Genomic DNA, 22,776 nt, shown 5'->3' with positions numbered 1-22,776 from the left:
TGCATTTTTACATGTAATATTGTAAGACTTTCAAGGCAGGTGCTTTATCTTCTGTCCGTCAAGCATCTATCTTATTGTTTGGGGATGTAGACAAGTGGTGGAGACGAGATCCCTTAGAGCTCACAGGCAGAGTTGGCTATAGAACGGGTGCAACCTAGTTGGGGGGAGGGATAGCTCAGTGGTTTGAGCAGTGGCCTGCTAAATCCAGGGTTGTGAGTTCAATCCTTGAGGGGGCCACTTAGGGATCTGGGGCAAAATCAGTACTTGGTCCTGCTAGTGAAGGCAGGGGGCTGGACTCAATGACCTTCCAGTTCTAGGAGATAGGATATCTCCATTTATAATAATCCCTGAGTCTTTAATTTAGATTGTTCTAGGTGACGTGTTGACAACCTTTTCCCAGCAATAATAAGTCGTCCTCTCCTTGCACCAAGAACTTGTTGGCTTCATTTCTTTTAAAACCTTTAAAATGTGTTGATGAACTTTAATACTGAGTCAAGCAACAGAATTGGCAGCCCTGAAGAGTGAAGTCCTCCATTTTTATCTACAGATAAGTATTGCAGGTAAGTAGGAGTAGTGTAATCTTCCCCTCTGTGTCCTGATCTTCACTCGGACCTGGGGAGCTATTGCTGGGCTGAGAGAATAGTTGACTCTCCATTTAGTCCTTGTCTCTGCTAAGTTGTAACCGTCTGTTTGGCTGCCATTTGGTGGTGGTGGTTTTGTGCCATAGATACTTGTCTGCTGAGAACTACATGGAGACCTTCCATGTCATTTTATATAGGTCACTGAAAAGTCATTGTATGGTAACTTTCAGCTGCTTACTAAAGTAGGCTGAATTTGATCAAGTAGCCTAAAAATGACACTGCTTGTCCCATGACTAATACCATTCTGAGCCATTCGGCCACTGATTTGCTGTATGACGTTGGGCAAGCCGCTTCACTGTGCTTCAGGTTTCACATCTGTAAAAAGTGGGTAATACCCAGTTCAGAAATACCCAGCTTAGAAATTACGGGATTTCCTGACCTCAGTCCTCTGCCCCAGTCACCAATTCTGATGTGGATTCTATTTCCATGGCACCTGTGTAATAACAATAATTTAATAGCAACAAAATTACTGACTGCTTTCTGAGCAACGTGCAGCCTTATCAATTCATTTCCCAGGTTTCTAACAGTTGTATTTTTAAACTCTATGTTCAGAAATATACATTCAAATTAGGGCTGTCGGTTAATCGCAGTTAACTCACGCAATTAATTAAAAAATTAAGCGCAATTTAAAAAATTAATCACGATTAATGGCAGTTTTAATCGCACTGTTAAACAATAAAATACCAATTCAAATGTATTAAATATTTTGGATGTTTTTCTATATTTTCAAATATATTTATTTCAGTTAAAACACAGAATACAAAGTGTACAGTGCTCAGTTTATATTATTTTTATTACAAATATTTGTACTGTAAAAATTGTAAGAAAAAATATTTTTTCAATTCATCTCATACAAGTACTGTAGTGCAATCTCTTTATCGTGAAAGTGCAGCTTACAAATGCAGACTTTTTTGTGACATAACTACACTCAAAAACAAAACAATGTAAAACTTTAGAGCCTACAAGTCCACTCAGTCCTACTTCTTATTCTGCCAATCGCTAAGACAAACAAGTTTGTTTATATTTATGGGAGATACTGCTGCCCACTTCTTATTTACAGTGTCACCTGAAAGTGAGAACAGGCGTTCGCATGGCACTGTTGTAGCCAGCATTGCAAGATATTTACATGCTAGATGCACTAAACATTCGTATGTCCCTTCATTCTTCAACCACCGTTCCAGAGGACATGCTTCCATGCTGATGATGCTTGCTAAAAAAAAATTAACGCATTAATTAAATTTGTGACTAAACTCCTTGGGGGGGGAGAATTGTATGTCTCCTGCTCTGTATTATACCCACATCCTGTCATATATTTCATGTTATGGCAGTCTTGGATGATGACCTAGCACAGGTTGTTCGTTTTAAGAACACTTTCACTGCAGATTTGACAAAACGTAAAGAAGGTACCGATGTGAGATTTCTAAAGATAGCTACAGCACTTGACCCAAGGTTTAAGAGTCTGAAGTGCCTTCCAAAATCTGAGAGGGACGAGGTGTGGCGCATGCTTTCAGAAGTCTTAAAAGAGCAACACTCCGATGCGGAAACTCCAGAACCCGAACTACCAAAAAAGAAAATCAACCTTCTGCTGGTGGCATCTGACTCAGATGATGAAAATGAATATGCGTCGGTCCACACTGCTTTGGATTGTTATCGAGCAGAACCCATCATCAGCATGGACGCATGTCCTCTGGAATGGTGGTTGAAGCATGACGGGACATACGAATCATTAGCGCATCTGACACATAAATATCTTGCAACGCCGGCTACGACACTGCCATGCGAACGCCTGTTCTCACTTTCAGGTGACATTGTAAACAAGAAGCGGGCATTATCTCCTGCACATGTAAATAAATTTCTTTGAGCGATTGGCAGCACAAGAATAAGACTGAGTGGACTTGTAGACTCTAAAGTTTTACGTTGTTTTATTTTTGAATGCAGGGTTTTTTTGTACATAACTCTACATTTGTACGTTCAACTTTCATGATAGAGATTGCTCTACAGTACTTGTATTAGATAAATTTAAAAATACTATTTTTTATTTTTACAGTACAGATATTTATAATCAATATAAAGTGAGCACTGTACACTTTGTATTCTGTGTTGTAATTGAAATCAATATATTTGAAGATGTGGAAAACATCCAAAAATGTTCATATAAATGGTATTATATTATGGTTTAACAGCTCAATTAATAATTAATTATTTTAATCATGATTAATTTTTTTAATCGCTTGACAGACCAAATTCAAATCACTAATATGTGCCTGCAGCCGTAACTCCTGCCTTATAGTTTGTGGGGAATTAGGTGTTAAGCTTATTAACATCTTTGTCAACGGAAGTCAGTCACCAGAGAGAGCAGCATGTTGTGTGCACGGCAGATAGGTACGAGAGTGCAGAGGCCAACAGTTGTTAAATACGTATTGTATGGACTTGAACAGCTTGATTCTGCAGCTGTTTCATGGCACAAGGCACCTGATGGCTGTACAGCTTATGGGTTTGTTTATGGATCATGGAGAAGCTTGTTATATCTTCCAAACTCCCCTGACTACAGTAGTTAATTAAGCACCTTTAGTCGCTATTGATGTTTCGAGGCGAAACAGTCTTTTAGCCAAGTCAGCATATCCTTTCTGCTCTGATGCAGTATATACTTACCACCAGTTCAAAGAGCTACACTGCTCCATTTGCTCTCTAGTGGGTGATACTTGGGCACGCTGGTCCTCTGAGCCGCAAAGCACCATCCCTTTCACCTCTCCACTTAAAATTGCAGGGTCTGAATTTTTTCCAACAAAACTGGAGAGGTCGTTTTGGTTTTGAACCTTCTTTGCTGGAGTTATAACCGAGCAACATTTGGCTTTGACACTTGGGGAACCTTTAGCTTCCCCTCAGGAGATTCACTCTGACATATCAGACAGTCACTGTCAGGGAACTGATGCTGTTAAGTCCCCGCAAATCTACCTCAAGGCAAATCTTCCAAATATGGAACTTAGTATGGAATCATTCCACAAACCTGCGTCACTAATCTCAACCCTCAGACCCAGAACTTCCTCCCCTCCAAATTACTGGGAAGTATCCGAAGTCCTGGCCTGTGTATAATGCAAGTGTACAGCCACCAAAACAGCTACTCCTATTAGTGGCACTGGGCGGCCCTCCCCTGCTACTGTCTTATTTTTTGCCAAGCTGTGCACACACATACAGGTTCCAATGCCAAACTCCACCAAAAAGGCTACTTTTCTGGGCAGCTCAACTTGTCCACTTACCCATTTGACTTTCCTCTGGGTCTGTTTCACCAAACAATGGGGACGTTCAGTGGGTTTCCTGTTCCGCTGCCTTACCAAAGGACAGAGCGGGAGGCCGGGGGGAGATGGTTCACAACTCAGAACAGCAAGCAGTGAGGAATGAGCTGGTCCTCCAGATCTTCTCTCAGAAAGAGACAGGGCAGCCGTGACTGAAGTACTGACATTGGGGGTGGAGGGAGGCTGCCCTTGCGGCTCTTAAGTTACTTTGGAGCAGGGCACTGCTCTGTGGGGCTCAGAAGCGCTGCCCAGCAGGAGATCATCTCTGGAGCTGGGAAGGCAGCTGCTTTGAGGAGTTTGTAAGAAGGCCTGTCGGAGCTTGAGCTCTGTTCCTCTCCTGCTAGACCTGGATGACCGTAACCTCCCCCTACAGCCCTATGACAGTGCTTCAGCCTCTCTGCCACGGTCTGTCCCAGTTCTACCTTCCAAACGGGAGAAAGGGTAGGCAGCCGCCCTGGGGGGCTGCTAAGCATTTCACTCACTGGAAGAGATGCTTGATCAGATTTATGTCCTCTAAATGTATAGAAGAGGGCTGAACTTTCTTAAAATGTTCTGCCTTTTTTTACATTAGAAACATTAGAAAAATATGAATGTAAAGGCGGATCTCCCCAGCTTCTGGTGGACCTCTTGCAGCTCCTCGTGTATTGTGAGCTCTTACACCAGCTGGAGTGTTGAGTTGTTAACAAAATCAAGTGTTCATTCGGCATTTGATTTATAAACGCTAACAAAGGGAAAACACCCACTTCTAAGCAGTCTGACTAAAGACCCTTTCTCCTCTCATATGCTTAATTTTCACTCTTTAATTTTATTAGTTTTCCAATTACCATGGAGTCTCCCAGGGTATGTTTGATAAGAAACAGCAAAGTGTGGGGAGAGGATGCTTTTTTGATGAAAACCATCCAGGCCCCATTTACCCTCCACAAATGAACACAAACCCAATGTTATTGTTCCTTTAACTGACATTTAAAATGTCCTCCTACTTTCAGAAACAAACTAACGTTATAATTGGAGTGGATTCTGGTATTTATGGATGTTTTCCCTTTTGAGACACAGTCAGAACCATTTCACTAAAAGTGATACCTGGATAATTTCATAACCACCATTACTGCCTCCTTTCCAGTTTGCATCATAATTCACTGCAGCTGGGTCACACAAATGGGGGCTTTACATGTAATTTACATCTAGCACCTACCATGTGATACCCACTGGCTTGCAGTGTATCCCACTACAGTAATCCTGAAGGGTCAAAAACCTTGGAAGAGCCAAGGCAGTGCCAGTGGATTCATGCTAAGGAACTGGAGCCCAGAAGTGAAGCTCCAGAACAATGTCCTTAGAATGAGAAGTGATTTTCGCTCCCCTGTTGCCCCGAAGCAAGCAAAGGTGCTAATCCCTACTCACCTTTCTGCCCAGGTTGTTTCAAACTTCAGCTCTTTGTACTGGAGCTGTCTCTAAGAAGGTGTGGTTAGGATTTTTTTTCTTTACAATAGGAAAAGTGCATTTTCCCTCCCTTTCCATAACTCATATGTCTGAAGGGATTTTGCTCAAACTTCACAATAAAATAAATAAATAAAAATCACCTGTCAGCACAGACCAAGCCTGGACAATTTTAGCCTCAAAAATGAAATGTTTCTAAACGTTCTGAGTGCATGAAAAGGGGGAGTTAAAATTAAACTTAACTGCAGCGGTTGCTGTGAGGTGCCTGCTGCAGACGTGTGACGTAAACATCATCCAGGAGTAAGGCCTGTTCTTGCCCCAATGTGGCATGAGGAAGACAAGTTACAATGTGTTCTCATTTGGGATCAGTGACTGAAAAGGGAGTGCTTCCTGATTAACATAGAGTAATGATGCCAATGACTGTAACTCCAGCTTGCCTGATGTGTGTGAATTTTCAGAAGGCCACTGTCACTTCCGTGATATATTAACGCAGAATAAACTCCAGGCTCCAGCCACCACTGAGCTCTCCGAATTCAAAGCCCAACAGCTTTGCCACTTGCAGTTGAAGTACTTTTACTTGAACTTAAGAGAACTTTTGGTAACTTTTGGCACAGTTTGACTCTCCGATGTGAATGTATTTGGACAGCTACACGCTCCTGATACCGCTCTTAAATGGTCTCAGAGTGAAAACAGCCTCTGATCCATCTCTTTCAGTGTGGGCGTATTAAAAACCCCCAACCCCCCTCAGCCCCTCTGCAGTTTTACACGGTTGATTGTTTCCACTGTGTACACGGATTGCAGTACAATCTGATTTCAAAGAACTGGACCCACAGCGGGGATAACAGAGCAGAACTCTGCCTTCCCCCCGCCCCCAATTCTCTTTCAAGGTAACAGCCAGGCTGTCATCACTTCACTGCACTCTGGCGTTTGAGAGAGCAGCTCTCGGGTACCAGATGCCAAAGGATATCTTGCTCTGTACCAAGGACATTCTATTACCTCCCCACAGTTACACCTCACTAGGGCATGATTCTTTCCTTATCACCTGCAGGGCTACAGGGACTTCTGGCAGGAGAACTGTGCGAATGGAAACAAACACTCTGAACAAGGCTCCATCTACACTGAGAATCTTTAGCAGTTCTCCTACCATTGATCTAGCACTGACAATAACAATGGAAGCCCCACCCAAGACCAGCTGTGAGTGACGGCCACCAAGCTGTCTAGACCTGCTCTGAGCGGCATTAGCCAAAACAGTGGTGAAGGACGAGTGCCCCCAGACCACCCTAGCATTTTGACCATTGCCAGCGCAGTGACGGGGAGAAGTGGTGAATATTCGAGTGCACAGTGCCTTTAATACAGCTGCATTTTCAAGCTTGTGAACGGGGTGTGAATTATACCCAGATGACTAATTAGTTTAAGGCTGCAGAAAAATCTTGAGGGCGATATCGTTCCAGCTTCCTGTGCTCTCGGGGGATAATGTGCGCTCAGCGCAAGGCAGGTTCAAAATGGCAGTAGCGGATTGCTAAGCTCTAGTTACCTTGAGCTGGAGAGGTCAGACCTGTGCAAGAAACTTCATCTTAAACTCCTTCCTGTCAAGAAAATGAACTCCAGCCTGGCCCAGAACGCTGCTGAGGGCTTTATTTCTACTCTGTGCACACAAGCCAGTGTTCCTCCCTGACGAGAGCCCAAACGCCCAGGGCCCTGTGGGTCTAATGAGAGCAGGAGTCTATGGCCATCACTTCTTTTTCTTAGCTCCAGCTTTTCCCTTTTTCCCTTTGTCTTTGCCCTTTGGCTCGTCCTCTTTAGACTTCTTGAGGGCCTTATAGGGGCCGATGTTATGGCGAACCATTGTGCCTCTCCACCAGGCCTGTAGCTGGAAGCAGGAAAGGAGGAGAGTTAGTTTTCCAAAGCTAGAGTCACACTCCCCCCTGTTCAGAGCGGCTGGTCTTGGGGAAGTCAGCTGCCATCGTGCCATGCCTCCCCCTCTAGGGGGTATCGAGTACGCCCCATTGGCTCAGTGCTGTGGGAAAAGGGACGGGCTTTCTGGTTGTCTGATGTTACATTTATGTAAAAACATTACAAGAAAATCCGAATGGTGAACCCGAGAGTGCCAGGGAATACTGCTCTGTGACACGTTCTGATCTCCAGCCTCCTCGAGGCACCCGCTGGGAGTGCCGGAGCCTGGATCCCGCCCTAAGTGCTGTCTGCCAGCGTCTCCTAGGCCAGCAGCCTGGTGCCGGCTGCCAGTGCTACCCTCAGCACTGGCCTGTATGCACCAACTCTTTACCTTGGAAACATTCCAAACCTAAGTGCTTAGATCAGGGGTCGGCAACCTGCAGCACGTGAGCCGATTTTTGATGGCACGCTGCTGCCTGCTGGGGTCCTGGCCCCACTCAGCCCCCCTGCCCACCGATTTCTCCTGCGGGGCAGAAGGCAGAAGCTTGGTCTTCCCGGCAGCCAAGCTCCCCCTCCCTCGCTTCTTCCCCCAGCGTGGTACTTTCCTGCCCCTCCCACTCCCTCTCCCTGCCACCGATCAGCTGATCGCCCTTGCGAGGGGGAGGGGGAGCCGAGCCGAGCCACAGTGTGCTCGCTGCTCCTGGAAGGAGGCAGAGAAGAGGTGGGGACGGGGCCCTGGAGAAAGGGGTGGGAACAGGGCATATCCCCTCCAGCCCCCTGCCGTGAGCACTCCCACAAGCCGAGCACCCCAGTCCTCTGCCCTGACCCCTGAACCCCTCCCCCCACACACCCAGCCTTCTGCCCTGACCCATGAACCCCCCCCCACACACACACACACAGCCCTCTGCCCTGAACGCCCTCACACACACCCAGCCTTCTGCCCTGACCCCTGCATCCCTACACACACCCAGCCCTGACCCCTGCATCCCCCACACACCTCCAGCCCCTGTTCTGACTCCTGCACCCCCCACACATACCCAGCCCCCCCACACCCCATGCCCTGACACTTGCACTCCCCCACATCCCCACCCTGAGTACCAAACGAGAGCTCCTGCAACTCCCCTCCCCCGCCAATTCCCACCTGCACCCCCAGTCTGGGGTCCCGGCTGCCGGCCCCTTGCCAGCCGGGGTTCCACAGGCTCCGCTCAGCCCGCTGCCGAACTAGGTGAATGGAACCCCAGGCCGGCAGCGGGCTGAGTGGGCCGGCGGAATAAGATCAGCATTTTAATTTAATTTTAAATTAAGCTTCTTAAACATTTTGAAAACCGTGTTTACTTTACATACAACAATAGTTTAGTTATATAATATAGACACAGAGAGAGACCTTCTAAAAAACATTAAAATGTATTACTGGCACGCAAAACCTTAAGTTAAAGTACATAAGTGAAGACTCAGCACACCGCTTCTGAAAGGTTGCCGACCCCTGGCTTAGATACTAAGGTGATGGGTGCTACAGAAAACCCCTTGATAGATTTCCATGCCGTCTAGATTATAGACTAGCTGCTTTGGACGCTAGTTTACGGGCTGCACCCTGCTCAATTGCTAGTTCAGTGTTTTATTCAAGTAACAGCCTAGAGTGGAGGAGACTCCAGTGAGTCCTTCCGGCAACAGCAGAAAAGCCCGACTAAGTGTTCCTGATTTTTTTCTGCCTTAAATTAAATATATGGTACAGATCTGTCTCATCTTACGCTGGGGTTACGTTCCGCAGTCAGCGCCTAAAACGAAAATCGCCTATAGTCAAAATTACATTGAGTGTAATGGCAGGCGGAATCACCCGCACTACAGAAACAGTATTTAAATTGTTATTTTTCTCTTTTTGGTTTTGTTTTGGTTTTGGTTTTGCCGACCGTGTAAAGCTGAAATCGCACATGTTAAATGCACCTAAGATGCGACAGACCTGTATGTTCACATAGAATCATAGAATACCAGGGTTGGAAGGGACCTCAGGAGATCATCTAGTCCAACCCCCTGCTCAAAGCAGGACCAATCCCCAGACAGATTTTTACCCCAGTTCCCTAAATGGCCCCCTTAAAACCCAAACTATCATAAAGAAGCAAACAACGGGCCCAATCCCACTTGCCTTCCTTTTGCAGGTCATCTTTAAATCCTCTCTCATTAGCTCTTGGGGCCGCATTTTCTAAAAGTCCGATGTGCACACGCAGTTGCCCACCTATGCTGGGACTGCACATGTAATCGGTACTCCCATCACCCACTGCTTCCGACATGCCCGTATTTGTTCTCAGCAAGTACTTCAATGCTACTTTTCTTAACCACATTCAAAAGAAACCCAGTACCAGTGGCCCTGCAACAAACCCTGTGAAAGGCCAGTGGGAGGCAGCCTGAAAGCAAGAAGGCCGCCAGGTACAGTGTGGACTGTGGCACCTGCTGTAAAGGGACCAATGTCCTAAGCTGTAGCAGGTTGGGCTCCTCCCCTGCACTTCCTGGCCTATGTAGTCACTAGGTGGTGGGCGGTTCTTGTACTGATGGAAGGGATTACACTGCAACCCTCCCTCTGTGGCGTCATCCTTGCTGCACAGATGGTGTGATGGACAAAAGGCCCCCAAATCTTCACTCTGGGAGCCAAGACTTTCCCTTTATTTCCTTCCTGATTCAGTAGGTGACTATTCACTTTGTGGCTGTTCTACCCAGGGAGGGACGAGAAGGGTGGGGAGAACAAACAGCAGCTTGGACATGCGGCAGACCCCTCTCTTCTCCCCACCCCAATGGCGGCGCTTGCCAATCCCAGGCCATGCTGGCCAAACCTTTCAGTACGTGTTGCTGACTGAAAGGAGCCCCCTCGCGTACAGATAATTCATGAGCCGTATAACTGGTAGCACTTTCCCTTTTACCTTCTTGACGCTCTTTAATTCCAACGCATCCTGCTCTACCTTCCTTCTTGCTGCCTCCTTTTCCACCCGATCCTCGATGATGACTTGTTCAAATAACTGGCACTGCAGAAATGCACAGAGACACTCTAGAACATGCTTCGCTTAGAAATGGACTGAGGGCATCATGATGTCTTTGAATTCAGGAGCTCCCTGAACAAGGCTTGTCCCTCATAGCTACGCCATGGGGCTGATGTGCAAGCCACGGGCCTTCTCCCTCGGTTCCTTTCCCTGTCGGCTGTCCCAGCTCTGCAGTGCAAATGCTGCATATAACTGTGTTCCCCATCATGAACCTGTAAGTTGCCCCATTCACTGCCTGAACATATTGAACCCCCTGATGTTCTGCTGCAGAAAGTGTGTCTTGTCTGGCTTCTGGTGGAACAGGTGTTGGTAGCACGTCACCCCGAGCACATGGGGACGTGGCAGAATCATTGGGACACAGGGATGACAACTGACCTACGTTTTACATGCAGAATGGAAGATGAGTTGCTCGACGGGGCAAGGAGTTGAGTGTCCTCTAACTCCACAAGCAGGCGCTTAGAACTTAGTAAACAAGCTATGTCTACACTGCCCCGCAGTTCTGACTACCAGGGTGGGAACAAATAGTGTGCACTAGTGTAACCCTCTTCAACAGGACTATGTTCATGTGAACCAGGAACCTTTTTGTTAAACTACTTCTTTAGGAAGTTTTCACATGTTTACAAATCCTTGCCATGTAAATATCGGAAACAGAACAATCATTACACCAGTGAGATTTTGTTGAGAGATTCTCCAGGAACATTGTCATCAGAGCTTTCTGTTTAACAGGGTGTTACCAGGGTTCAGAGTGAGCATCATTACAACACCTACAATAACCCTTTAGTTAATGCCCACGGGGGGGTGGGGGGGGAATTACACGCAGCACTTTGGTGCCACTGCTATTCATGCCCCCACAGTCCGAACTGCAGGGCAGCCAGCAAGCCCTCAGAGATAGCCCTTAGTCTGCACCGCCAGCGGTCGCTAGCAAGCGGGTTAAAATTCCACGGAGCCCCTCTCCCCCGGACTAGCAATAGCTTGTGTGACCCAAGGTGAGGCACACATTGGGAAGGGAGTTTGTCCTCCGTTGCCCTTCACAAAAGCCCTTCAGTTACTTGCCACTCTCGTACACCCAAAACGGCCATAGGAAAAACAACAAACAATGGCATTTCTTGACCAGAGTCACATGCAGAGAACAGAGGATTCATGCCCCCTGTGGCGCCCTCCTGACACCACTTGCTGTGTTGTTCCTGCCTATTCTATTGAACAGCTCCATGGGTTACTCAATCTTTTCTCTCCCGTAGTTCTCTTCCCTTGTTCTGGATGAATGAAAAGAGTGAGGGTGGGGAAGTGCCCAGGGCCCAGCTTTTGGGATGTTGCCTGGGCAGTGAAATGCTGGTTCACTGAATCCTTTAGTCCACTGCTGATCTCATACCTGCTTGGCTAGTTCCTGCAGTGCTGCTAAATCATTTGCCTTGGATGCTTTTAGAGTGTTCAGTTCTTGCTGTTTAGCTTCCGTGTCCTTTTCATACTTCTCCATCCAGTATTCTAGCTTCTCTTCCAACTTCTGTGTGGGGGACATACTGTGACACTTAGCTCGGCAGACAGAATGCACCGGAAGGATTAGTAATGCTACTGAAAACTTTCTATCATCTGATCAGTCTGCCGTCTTTCCGTAAGAGTAACACCAACGTTACACAGCACGGCAATTCCTCAGCATACCCCAACCCTTCAAAGAGCCAAAATCCTGGAGCTAGTGCGGAGCTACTAGTGGTCTGCAGAGCCCATCCTGGAGGTCAAAAGCTTTGGAGAGCCAAGCCATGGAGGGCTAAGGGGATATGGGGCAATGTCCCTCAGAGGGGTCTGAAGAATGGAAAAGTTGGAGAACCGCTAGAGGTTGGCTTAATACATGGTAAACCCCAGTGCAATAAATGACAGATATCACCCCAAAAGTGCTGGCCAAAAGAAGTACATATGGCTCATAGCTTCATCACTGATGATTAGGCCCTACAGATTCTTAGAATTACAAAGGTAAACCTCCATTTAGGGCCTGCAAGCCACTTCCTGGACTTATCCCCAAACACGGCAGGGATAGGATCCATGGGACAGGTGCCCATGCCTTTTCAGGATGTGGACCGCATTTCAGTATGTAGATTGTTTCACGAACACCTGCACAGACTGCTTCCTCCCATTAACAGTTGAATAACATCCCTGGGGCAACGATAGCGATCACTCACATGGCAAAGTAACCCGAAGAAAGTGCTGAATGACTTTTAAACTCTTACTGTGATTTAGCAGCCTGGAAAGGAGGAGTCAGCACTGTATGCCCGGCCAATTCCCTGTGGAGCACAGACTACGGTATGACACCCTTGGATGAAGGACTCATACTTCTGCCTACATGTTATCACCTTTACTGGGAAATCCCCTCACTCCTGAACCTTGGTGGTGTCCAATGTCTCTGGGACGGAGGGAAAAACTACCTCAAAGTAGTCCCAAAGATGCCTTTTCTGACCACTGAGCCACTTGGCACCTTGCGTCCCCTAGAGATGAGGATGACAATTCTCTATACCAGACACAGTACAGTATAATATGGTACAGTTAGTATATTTTCAGCTCATTCTCAGGTGGTGTCAAACAATGATCATGTATTGGGACTGCCAATCATAGTTCCCTTAAGTCTTCAGTGTGACTTAACACTTTAAAATATTGCCATTCTGGAAAGTGAACTAAACGTGGACCCAGAGTCTGGCTACGAAGAAGGGTGATATGCTCAGGTTCCCTTTGCTTACTGATTGCTGGGATACATGTTCCCTGTTTCCCCTTGGAAGAGATGTGAGATGTCGTGTTAATACATGGCTTTTACCTTTTTCGGATAAGAAGTTTGAGAGACGCTAAAAAATATTAATAGGCTTTAAAAGGCAAGCAGTATTTACTTACCATCAGAGAAGTCACCGGTCTGAAAGGCCCTGGTTCAGTGCTGGGAAAGCTTTGTTTGGACAGTTGCATCAGAGGTGACACAAGGACATGCTGTGATAATTGGGCCTACAAAGGTACCCTCATTATGGGCCTAACTGTGGGGAAGTGGACAGAAGTTTATAAAGTGAGACAGACTGAATTAGTTCAAACGAAAAGGCCTCCTGATATAATTCAAGGACTGTGTTAAGATCCTGCCTGGTAAACAAGAGAATTGTATGACTGGAAATCAATTGACCAAAATTGGTGTCAGAAATTAGTCCTAACTGATTAACAAAATGATGAGGGCATGGGATGTTCCACCCAGCACTCCCTTTTGGGGTCCTCGAGAAGAGACTTCGGGGAAAAAGCCAGCTACCGCAATGCTGGCAAACTGAATGGAGGGGAATTGTAGAAATGTATGGCTGGAAAGGACCTTGAGAAGTCATCAAGTCCAGCCCCTTGTGCTGTGGCAGGACCAAGTAAACCTAGACCATCCGTGGCAGGTGTCTGTCCAACTTGTTTTTAAAAGCTTCCAGTGATGGGGATTCCACAACCTCCCTTTGAAGCCTATTCCAGAGTTTAACTACCCTTAGAGTTAGAAAGTTTTTCCTAACATCTAACCTAAATCTCCCTTGCTGCAGATTAAGTCCATTACTTCTTGTCCTACCTTTACTGGGCATGGAGAACAATTGATCACCGTTCCCTTTATAACAGCCCCTAACACATTGGAAGACTTAGCAGGTTCTCCCTCAGTCTTCTTTCCTCAAGACTAAACCTGCCCAGTTTTTTTAACCTTTCTTCATAGGTCAGGTTTTCTAAACCTTTGATCATTTTTGTTGCTCTCCTCTGGACTCTTTCCAGTCTGTCCACATCTTTCCCAAAGTGCAGTGCCCAGAATTGGTCACAGTCCTCTAGCTGGGACCTCACCAGTGCCGAGTACAGTGGGACAATTACCTCCTGGGTTTTACAGACACTCTTGTTAATACACTCCAGAATCATACTAGCCTTTTTTGCAGCTGCATCACATTGATGACTCATTCAGTTTGTGGCCCACTATAACCCCCAGATCCTTTTCAGCAGCACTGCCATCTAGCCAGTGATTCCCTACTTTGTAGTGGTGCATTTGATTTTTCCTTCCTAAATGAAGTACTCTGCACTTGTCTTTATTAAATTTAATCTGGTTAAATTCAGACCAATTCTCCGGTTTTCCAAGGTCATTTTGAATTTTAAACAGACCCTCCCAGATTGGTGTCATTGCAGATTTTATAAGCATACTCTCTACTCCATTATCCAAATCATTAATGAAAATATTGCCTAGTACCAGACCCAGGACTGACCCTTGCAGGACCCCACTGGATACGGCCTCTCAATTTGACAGCAGACCATTGATAACTACTCTTTGAATACGGTCTTTCAACGGGTTGTGCACCCACCTTATAGTAATTTCATCCAGACCACATCTCCCTGGTTTGCTTATGAGAATGTCACATGGGACTGTGTCAAAAGCCTCACTGAAATCAAAATATATCACCTCTACTGCTCCCCCCAACCCACCAGGTTACTAAGCCTATCAAAGACGGCGAATAAAGGAAGTGAACACTGGCTGACAGAAGGGGAAGGAGTGAGCTTCAACCTGGGACCTTCTTTGTCCTAATCCTGAGAGATGTCCTGACCAGACTGAGCCACCGTCACATTCACTGGCTCTGGCTAAATCCTAGAACACAACCTGGGATGTGAGACGGTCTCTCTCTCTCTCTCTCACACTCACACACTCTTTTTTCCTTCCTTACCTTCTTTCTTTCCTATCCCTCTCCTTTTGCCTAATAAGAGTCTGGCTTAGCTGGCCAAGACTGCATATTTTGCAACACTGCTGTAAGCCTATGACCAGAAAGGCAGCTAAAAGCAATGCCCTCAACAGGCTGATGCTGGTACAAGTTTTCCAGCTCTCAGAATGGCTGATAAGACCATGTGCTGGGCCTGTGTTTGTCCAACAGTGAGGTTGCAAGTGAAAGCAGGGCCGCCCGGGGGGGAAGGGAGCAAGTGGGGTAATTTGCCCCGGGCCCCGCAGGGGCCCTGCGAGCCCTGGCCAAGAATCCTTTCCCTGGCTAGCGGCGCCTTTTTAATTTTTCCTCTCCCGGCAGCAGTCCGGGTCTTCGGCAGCGGGCCCTTCAGTCGCTCCGGGTCTTCGGTGGCACTTCGGCGGCGGGCCCTTCAGTCACTCTGGTCTTCAGCGGCACTTCGGCGGCAGGCCCTTCAGTGCTGCCGAAGACATGGAGTGAGTGAAGGACCTGCTGCCGCCACAGACTCGGAGCGCCACCCGGTGAGTACAAGCGCCGCAGCGGGTGGTGCCTTTTCTTATGTCCACTCCCCCGCTTTGCCCCAGGCCCCCTGAATCCTCTGGGCGGCCCTGAGTGAAAGTCAACTCCAGAGACAGACACTGCATTGTCTCTTTTCCCTTTTGCGTGTGTTTCTTGTTTTGCCTTCAAGGAAATGGGATCGGACTTTAACAACAGCAAGGACAGCTCCAGCTCATCTCAACTAATGTCTTCTCTCTTCCCCCAAAAGGACAATTATTACCATTTTTAACACCATCTTAGAGACTGTCAGACATGGGTTTTCTTCTTCTAAAGACTCTCTACAGCTTAAGGGACGGGAACAGGGGATGTTAAAATTAAAACTTTACTTAATACCTTACATTTCAAATGCTTTAATTGCTTTGCCTCCTTTTTCTGTATCTTTAATAAAAGGTTTTAAAGGATTTTTTATAGTATGTTTGCCATGGTACTAAGCAGGCTGAAGTCTCTCTAGAGCAAACCCTGAACCTTGTCCAATGCTGTTGAATGTTGAACAGTTTCAAAGTTGTGTTAACATCTTTGACTCTTTGGGTCCTTTCTTCCATATAAAATAATACAACAGACATTATGGATCGTGGGCAACCTGAATTAATATAACAGACGTTATGGATGGATTGCAATCTGAGTCTATCAAAAGAGTTGTGAATCGATATTTATCCTACCCAGCTGGATTTCCCTCTGAGCAAACAGGCTGAGATAAAGCAAAAACAGATTGATGGCTTCTATAACGTCTTTCCTTGCCCCCAGTGTCCTATTACATGTGCAACTCCTGGGCCTGTGAAGCTGTAGTTCTATTGCATGTATTAATGCCAGCTCCTGATGCTGCTGGAAGTCTGACCTGTTTGCAATGAATGTACTTTAACTTAAAGCCCAATTATCTGAACATCTGTGGTGGTGGTGGCGGGGGGAGAACCCGCAGCATCTGGATGAACAAATCTGTCCCATCTCAATTTTGATTTGGAGGAAATAGATCCAGATTTAAAATAATCCAAAATTCAGGTAACCAGTGTTATGTTTTGGGGGCAAATGGTAATTCCAACAACAGTCTTGAAGCTGGTTGAGGGATAGATGGACATTAACTGTTTTCCTTAAGACATTAATTGCCACCCTAGGAATAAGCGGATGTGATTTTTATAGGTTGCTGCCTTAAGTGCTAATTGAAAACATTTGTCACCCACCATCTGTTGTTGCCTGAGGAAATTTTCAATCTCCACGTGGACTCTAATCTCCTCATCATTTTTGATCCTCAGCTTCTGTGATCAATAAAGACAGAACAGGTCAGAGGCTATCTCGGCACGCACATATGCATACACTGTGACGAGGTGCGCCGGCGAGCGACTGCTCGTAGTGGTGAATGGACAGCACGTCTGAAAGTGACAGGTTCTTGCTCTGCAGTGTCAATAAAAAGCCAGTTGTTCTATGTAAGAGAGTGAAATCTAGGAACAAAAGGCTGGTGGGTGAGATGGAGGAGCTTGTGCCACCTGCGTGTAAAACAAACCTCTCTTTGCAGGGTGAGTTACATGTTGGCTGTTTGGTGGCAATGCAATCTGCAGTCAGCCAGTTCTCACCTTACTGGCTGGAGATACTTTACACGCAGGCCTAAAGACGGTGCTTACCTCAATTTCATTGAACAAGTCACTCTCTGCGTTGCTGCACTTTTTCTGGGTCTGGTAGACCTGGAGCTCTGTGTCTTTCTTCACATAGCGGCTCTCCATGTCTGTCTTGGCCTTCATTTCTTGAAGCTGGTCTTTGAGGTATGCAATCATCTCATTCCGGTTCTGAGGAATAGGCAGGAGGGAGGGGCATATGGGGGGGCATAAAAGTGAGCTTCAAAATGCAAGTCACCTCTCAATCTCTTGTGCCCACTACTCCAGGCAAACTCACCTGTGTCCCACCTCACATGTTTAAAAATCATAGTGCTGAAGACTTCTCCCCCTCATCAAGACAGGGGGCTGGCGCTGAGTTATTGACTCTGGTGCTGAGTTACTGACTCTGGGAGATGGGAGAGAGGAGGGGCTGAGAGGGATTTTGCTCCCCACACTCTGTAGGGCCATGTTCAACCCTGGTAGCCTCCATGTTACCTTATCCTCCACCATCCCCCATGTGTCTCTGCTCATGTTTCAGAGTGTCACCTTCTGTTCATAATGCCACTGGCCTCAGCAGAGCTCCCAGACAGGAGCTACATCACGATGGGGTTACGGTACTGAGAGTAAAATACATCACCATGAGGGTGTAATTATCCTCCAAGCAAGCATTACAGTCTAGGAAGTGAAAGAATTAAAGTACTTCATTACTTAAACATATGCTTGAAAGGGTTGGATTTTATGAATAAATTGCAGTAAATGTTGATCTCACTGTACACACACACACACAGAGATGAAAAAATATGTATAAAGATAAAATACAGAAATGCTTCTGGAGAAAGTAGAGTTTGATATAAGGATATTTATACTGTATATTTTGCATGTGACATTGACAATTTGTTTTTGAATGGTTATATGATTTGGCTTTTAGAATCTCAACATTTACTGTAATTAAATAATTGTTGTCTGACCATCCCCATAATTTCCCACAGCTTTGAACATTGAAATTGCAAACATTAAAAAGGGCTTAAAAATAAATATCAATATCTATTGAAATTAAAAAAAGAAATAGACAAAATGAGTTTTGCCAAACCCACTTAACAGCAATCAGAATATGCTAGGGGATGGAAATTCACACCTAAGGCACCCAACCTTAATTCTGCCCTGTAGTGACACCATATTTGTTCCCATAATATAAGAACTAGGGGCCACCAAATGAAATTAATGGGCAGCAGGTTTAAAACAAATAAAAGGAAGTTCTTCACACAGCGCACAGTCAACCTGTGGAACTCCTTGCCTGAGGAGGTTGTGAAGGCTAGGACTATAACAGGGTTTAAAAGAGAACTAGATAAATTCATGGAGGTTAAGTCCATTAATGGCTATTAGCCAGGATGGGTAAGGAATGGTGTCCCTAGCCTCTGTCTGTCAGAGGGTGGAGATGGATGGCAGGAGAGAGATCACTTGATCATTACCTGTTAGGTTCACTCCCTCTGGGGCACCTGGCATTGGCCACTGTCGGTAGACAGGATACTAGGCTGGACAGACCTTTGGTCTGACCCAGTATGGCCGTTCTTATGTTCCCCCAGAGCGTTGTCCAAGTTCAACACGAGCTTCAAAGAGAAACCTAATTTTTAACCAACTGTACAGAAGGCAGCAAACAAAGAGGGAAGGCGTGATTCTCTATCTAGAGGTTGCAGTGACAAACAGGTCACCAGGACACCTGGCCTCTAGAGCCCTGATTCAGGAAGGTATTTAAGCACTTGCATCACTTTCAGTAGTTCCATTGATTTCAATGGCTTAACTTCAGGCATATGCTTAAGTTGTTTCCTGAATTGGGGTCTATATCTGGCTCTGCCACAGATCCCTGTGTGAGCTTGGACAAGTCACAACCTCTGTGCCTCAGTTTCCCCATCTATAAAAAAAATGACATCTCGGTTGTGAGGGTGCTAAGGTTTAATTCTTTAGTTTGCACAGCATGTTGGGCTCCTTGCATGGAAGTTTTTGTGTAACCAGAAAAACTAAACAATTGCAAAGCAAATTTAAGAACAGATGAAAATTGACCCTTGCTCTGTTCATATGTGCCACTACTTCTGGGAAAGCTTATCAGGGTGCACAGTATACATTTTGTTGCAAAAGCACATGCTCTGGGTGAGTAAGGCGTGCTGAGGGAAAGTAGCTGGCTATGTGCTGTCACCCCTTCCCTGCTCACTCTCACTACAATGGAGAGCTGAGATTTCCAGATGCAAGTTGGGTCTGAGCGTGCTCCCCTGGCAGAAGGGACTCCGGAGTTGAGAGGTACTGAGCTGATGTCTGCGGCTGAGTGTGTTTCAAGATGTTTGAACGCACTGGGGAACTGAAGAATGATTCAGTTTAGGAGGGGGCTTTTTAGTTTTACTTCGTTTCTCGGGGTAACAGATGAAGATTAGCAATGCAGGATCGTAACTGAAGGAGAATTCTCTTTAATATGAAAAGCACAAGACGTGCTAAGAATCTAAAGATCATAGCAGACTAGTTTGCAGTTACGTAAGACTGAGCTTAATGCATCTGGTTTTACTTCTTGTGCCACCACGTGCCTTTGATTACTCAATCAGATTCTTCCTGTTTGCTTGCATATTACAATGGGTTCAACATTCATCAGCTGAAGCTTGTGGCTGAAGATGAAACACCGAAGTGCTGGTATTATTTAGGTGATTTGAAGCCCACAGAAAGGCTCACGTCTTGTCGCTCAAGCACCATCACATTCCTTAACTGCATAAACATGGAAAGATTCCCAAAGGAAAAAGCCTACTCCGTAGCACGGTGTTTAAAGGCCATGAGTCACTTGAAAAAAGTTCCTTTTCAGAAGAGTTTGGAACACTCAAAAGGAAAATCCTTCCTCCGCGTGCGCGCGCACACACGCTATCCCATCAGATATAGTCAGGGAAAGCAAACGATGTTATAAGGCTCAGGACAATTAGGGCCCTTGGATGAGGTTTGTGTGTGTGTTAAAGTCATGCATCCACAATTGTTTTATGGTTTCTCAGCCTGACAGCCCACACTTTCATATGACTTGAGACAAATGACTTTATAACAAGCAGAGACATGACCTATTTATGCTCCATAATATAGCAAGGTTAGCTGGTAATGGTTTGTATTTTCTTCTGTGATACAATGCAGGAGGTGGGGGGCTTGTTGTGCTTCCAGCAGACAGAAAGGGGAGCTAGTCACATGGCTGCATTATCCGTGGTTTTCAACCTTTTTTCCTTTTGCGGACCCCTAAAAAATTTCGAACGGAGGTCCAGCTCAAACCCTTCCACTGATAGCAACTGCAGCAGGGTCACACACAGAGAGGGGGTCACTATGGTAAGCAAGCCCCAAACCATTTTAAGGCTTATGGGTTAAAAGCAACACCTTGAATTAAAATAAGACATAAAAATGGCCATACTGGGTCAGACCAAAGGTCCATCTAGCCCAGTGTCCTGTCTTCCGACAGTGGCCAGCGCCAGGTGCCCCAGAGGGAACGAACAGAACAGGGAATCAAGTGATCATCCCCTGTCACCCATTTCTAGCTTCTAGCACTGCAAAGGCTCCTAATAAACAATTAAGCCACAACCACCCTTCCCCTAGTCCTGATCCGCAGCACCATGCTATCCCAGCCCTGGGCTCCGCGCACACACAGCTCTGCCAATACCCCTCTGTCCCAACCTGCAATCCCCTGCTCTCCCAGCCCCAGGATCTCCAGGGTGGCTCGTACAAAACATATACTTGCCCCCCTGTAATTATATACACATTCTAACTACCCTTTTATAGAACCGGACTACACCAAAAAGGGCTGAAGTTTGAAACGTGCCATGGATCTAGCTTTTCTTGAAGATTAGGCCCATTCTATGGTTTGAAAGAAACTTGTTTTGATTTACCAAAGAGACAGCCCTGTGAAAATGGCCTGGGGCTTCATCCAAAGTCAATAATAGCCTGTCCACTGACCTAAATGAGCTCTGGATTGGGCCCATGCTGAGCATGCATAGTAGGAAATGTCCTTAACTCTCTACAGGTGTATACTTAGAGAAAGAATGTGCTTGCGTGTGCCATTATTTAAATACTTGTTTTAAGGAAATTGCAAACTCCAGCAGAACTTGAGAAGTCTGTAAGACACGTCAGTCTGGATTGTTTCTTTTCCTTTTTTAAAGCATTAGGAAATTACATCCAAGAAACAGTTAATGTAACACTAAGGCTATAACCGTAAGGAATGAGGAGTTGCAGAACAGGGGACGGAGCTTTCTCAGGGGACAGACCAAGATTGTGGCATGAACTCCCATAGGAACTAAGGACCATCACAAACCTCACCACCTTCCACTCCAAGTTCAAGGCAAGTTTCTATGACCTGGCTGCTTTACAGTAAACGCATAGGGGTGGGGAGTGTAAAAATTTCTAAAACAAAATACTACACGGCACACATTTCTCTTCCCTGCAAGAGGATGAGAGAACAAACATGACAAATGTTGGTCATGCTACTTTGAGCACCTTCTAGCAGTGCATTAATATTAAGGTGATGAGCATGGTATAAGAACCTCTACAGAAAAGAATGAATGAAAGCTAAGTAGCCAATCTAAATGTTAACTTGGTGTGTGTATAACCTACTCTCCCGCACACACCACGTTATATTCTTAGTTTTCTGCTACAGGTATGTAGCCTACTATATTACTGATTGCTGCAAAATGTATACTGTAAAATCTACAGGATGGGTAAAGAGTGCTGCTGGAACGTAAAAGTTTTCATTGCCTGACTTTTTGATACTGACTGTGCAACCTTAGGGTTACATTTGCACAGTTTTTGGCATTCAATAATCATAATCTGTATAGAATATCACCACTTCATCAATGAAAAGTTAAAAGGAAAATGCTACACAATATAAGTGACTACTGCAGCAGCTATAGCTAACTGAATAAATCTTATGCCTCGAGCTGAACTAAAGTCATTAATGATGCGGGTGCACAAAGAGAAGGGAAAGAACAAAAAGAGCCTTGTTAATTTCAGCTCTATTAGAAATACAGGTGAATGAGGAATCAATGTTTGCCAAAAGGACAAAATCAGTCGGGGAGAGTATTTGAGACTCATTACAGGGAATGAGGAGACAAAAACAGCTGAATCGCCCTGTGAGTTACTAATCAGGTCTTGTTAAGAGCTAACACAGCTCAAAGTCAGAACAGACAAGGAACAGCCCCAGAACAATTCATTTTCTTTTCTAAATCCATGATTATACCTGCTTGTTCTGTTTTCTCTTTCACACTCAGTCCGAAGGCTGGAGACTGCCAAGGGGGCTTTAGTCCCCACCTCCCTCCCTCTATTGTTGCTGCTCACAATGCTCCATAATCAACATGCTGTTTTTCCCTTTGGTAAATTAGTTGGCAATGTGCCAAATCATGAAAGGCTCGGTAAAGTTGCCTATCGGAAATTCCTCAATGGACTGAATAGAAATCCTTCTCCCAGGGAGACCTAATCGGAGCAGGTTATTTTTTAGCAATGGGAGGAAAGCAGGATTTGAAAGTAACTTCATCTTGATTTGTTATCAAGGATCAGGCTATAAGGAAACCCAGGAAGAGGACTTTAAGTTGGAAAGAAAACGACTGCAGGCCACACGTTGTGAGGCGATCGCAAAGACAGAAGGAAGGTACTCAAAGAGCAGA

At 45.7% G+C, this 22,776-nt stretch overlaps 1 protein-coding gene across 5 annotated transcripts in view; it reads right to left on the bottom strand.

Annotated features, from left to right (window-relative positions):
* Nucleotides 1-4,070: 4,070 nt before the first annotated feature.
* The window catches only part of IQCG (IQ motif containing G), a 42,895-nt gene continuing 24,189 nt past the window's right edge, over nt 4,071-22,776 (bottom strand). For 3 of the 5 annotated variants that reach the window (XM_034781600.1, XM_034781601.1, XM_034781602.1), the window contains 5 exons: nt 17,147-17,308; nt 16,709-16,783; nt 11,657-11,788; nt 10,171-10,272; nt 4,071-7,238 (listed from right to left, as the gene is read on the bottom strand). In XM_034781600.1, coding sequence (XP_034637491.1) covers nt 7,101-7,238; nt 10,171-10,272; nt 11,657-11,788; nt 16,709-16,783; nt 17,147-17,308 — 609 coding nt within the window. In that variant the 3' untranslated portion in view covers nt 4,071-7,100. Of the gene's footprint in view, nt 7,239-10,170; nt 10,273-11,656; nt 11,789-13,807; nt 14,134-16,708; nt 16,784-17,146; nt 17,309-22,776 lie in introns of those variants that run through there. The other 2 variants (XM_034781603.1, XM_034781604.1) reach the window with 2 other exon arrangements.

The sequence above is a fragment of the Trachemys scripta genome, chromosome 9 (genome assembly GCF_013100865.1).
Source record: "Trachemys scripta elegans isolate TJP31775 chromosome 9, CAS_Tse_1.0, whole genome shotgun sequence".
NCBI lineage: Eukaryota > Metazoa > Chordata > Testudines > Emydidae > Trachemys > Trachemys scripta.
This window is presented reverse-complemented; position numbering and strand designations above follow the sequence as displayed.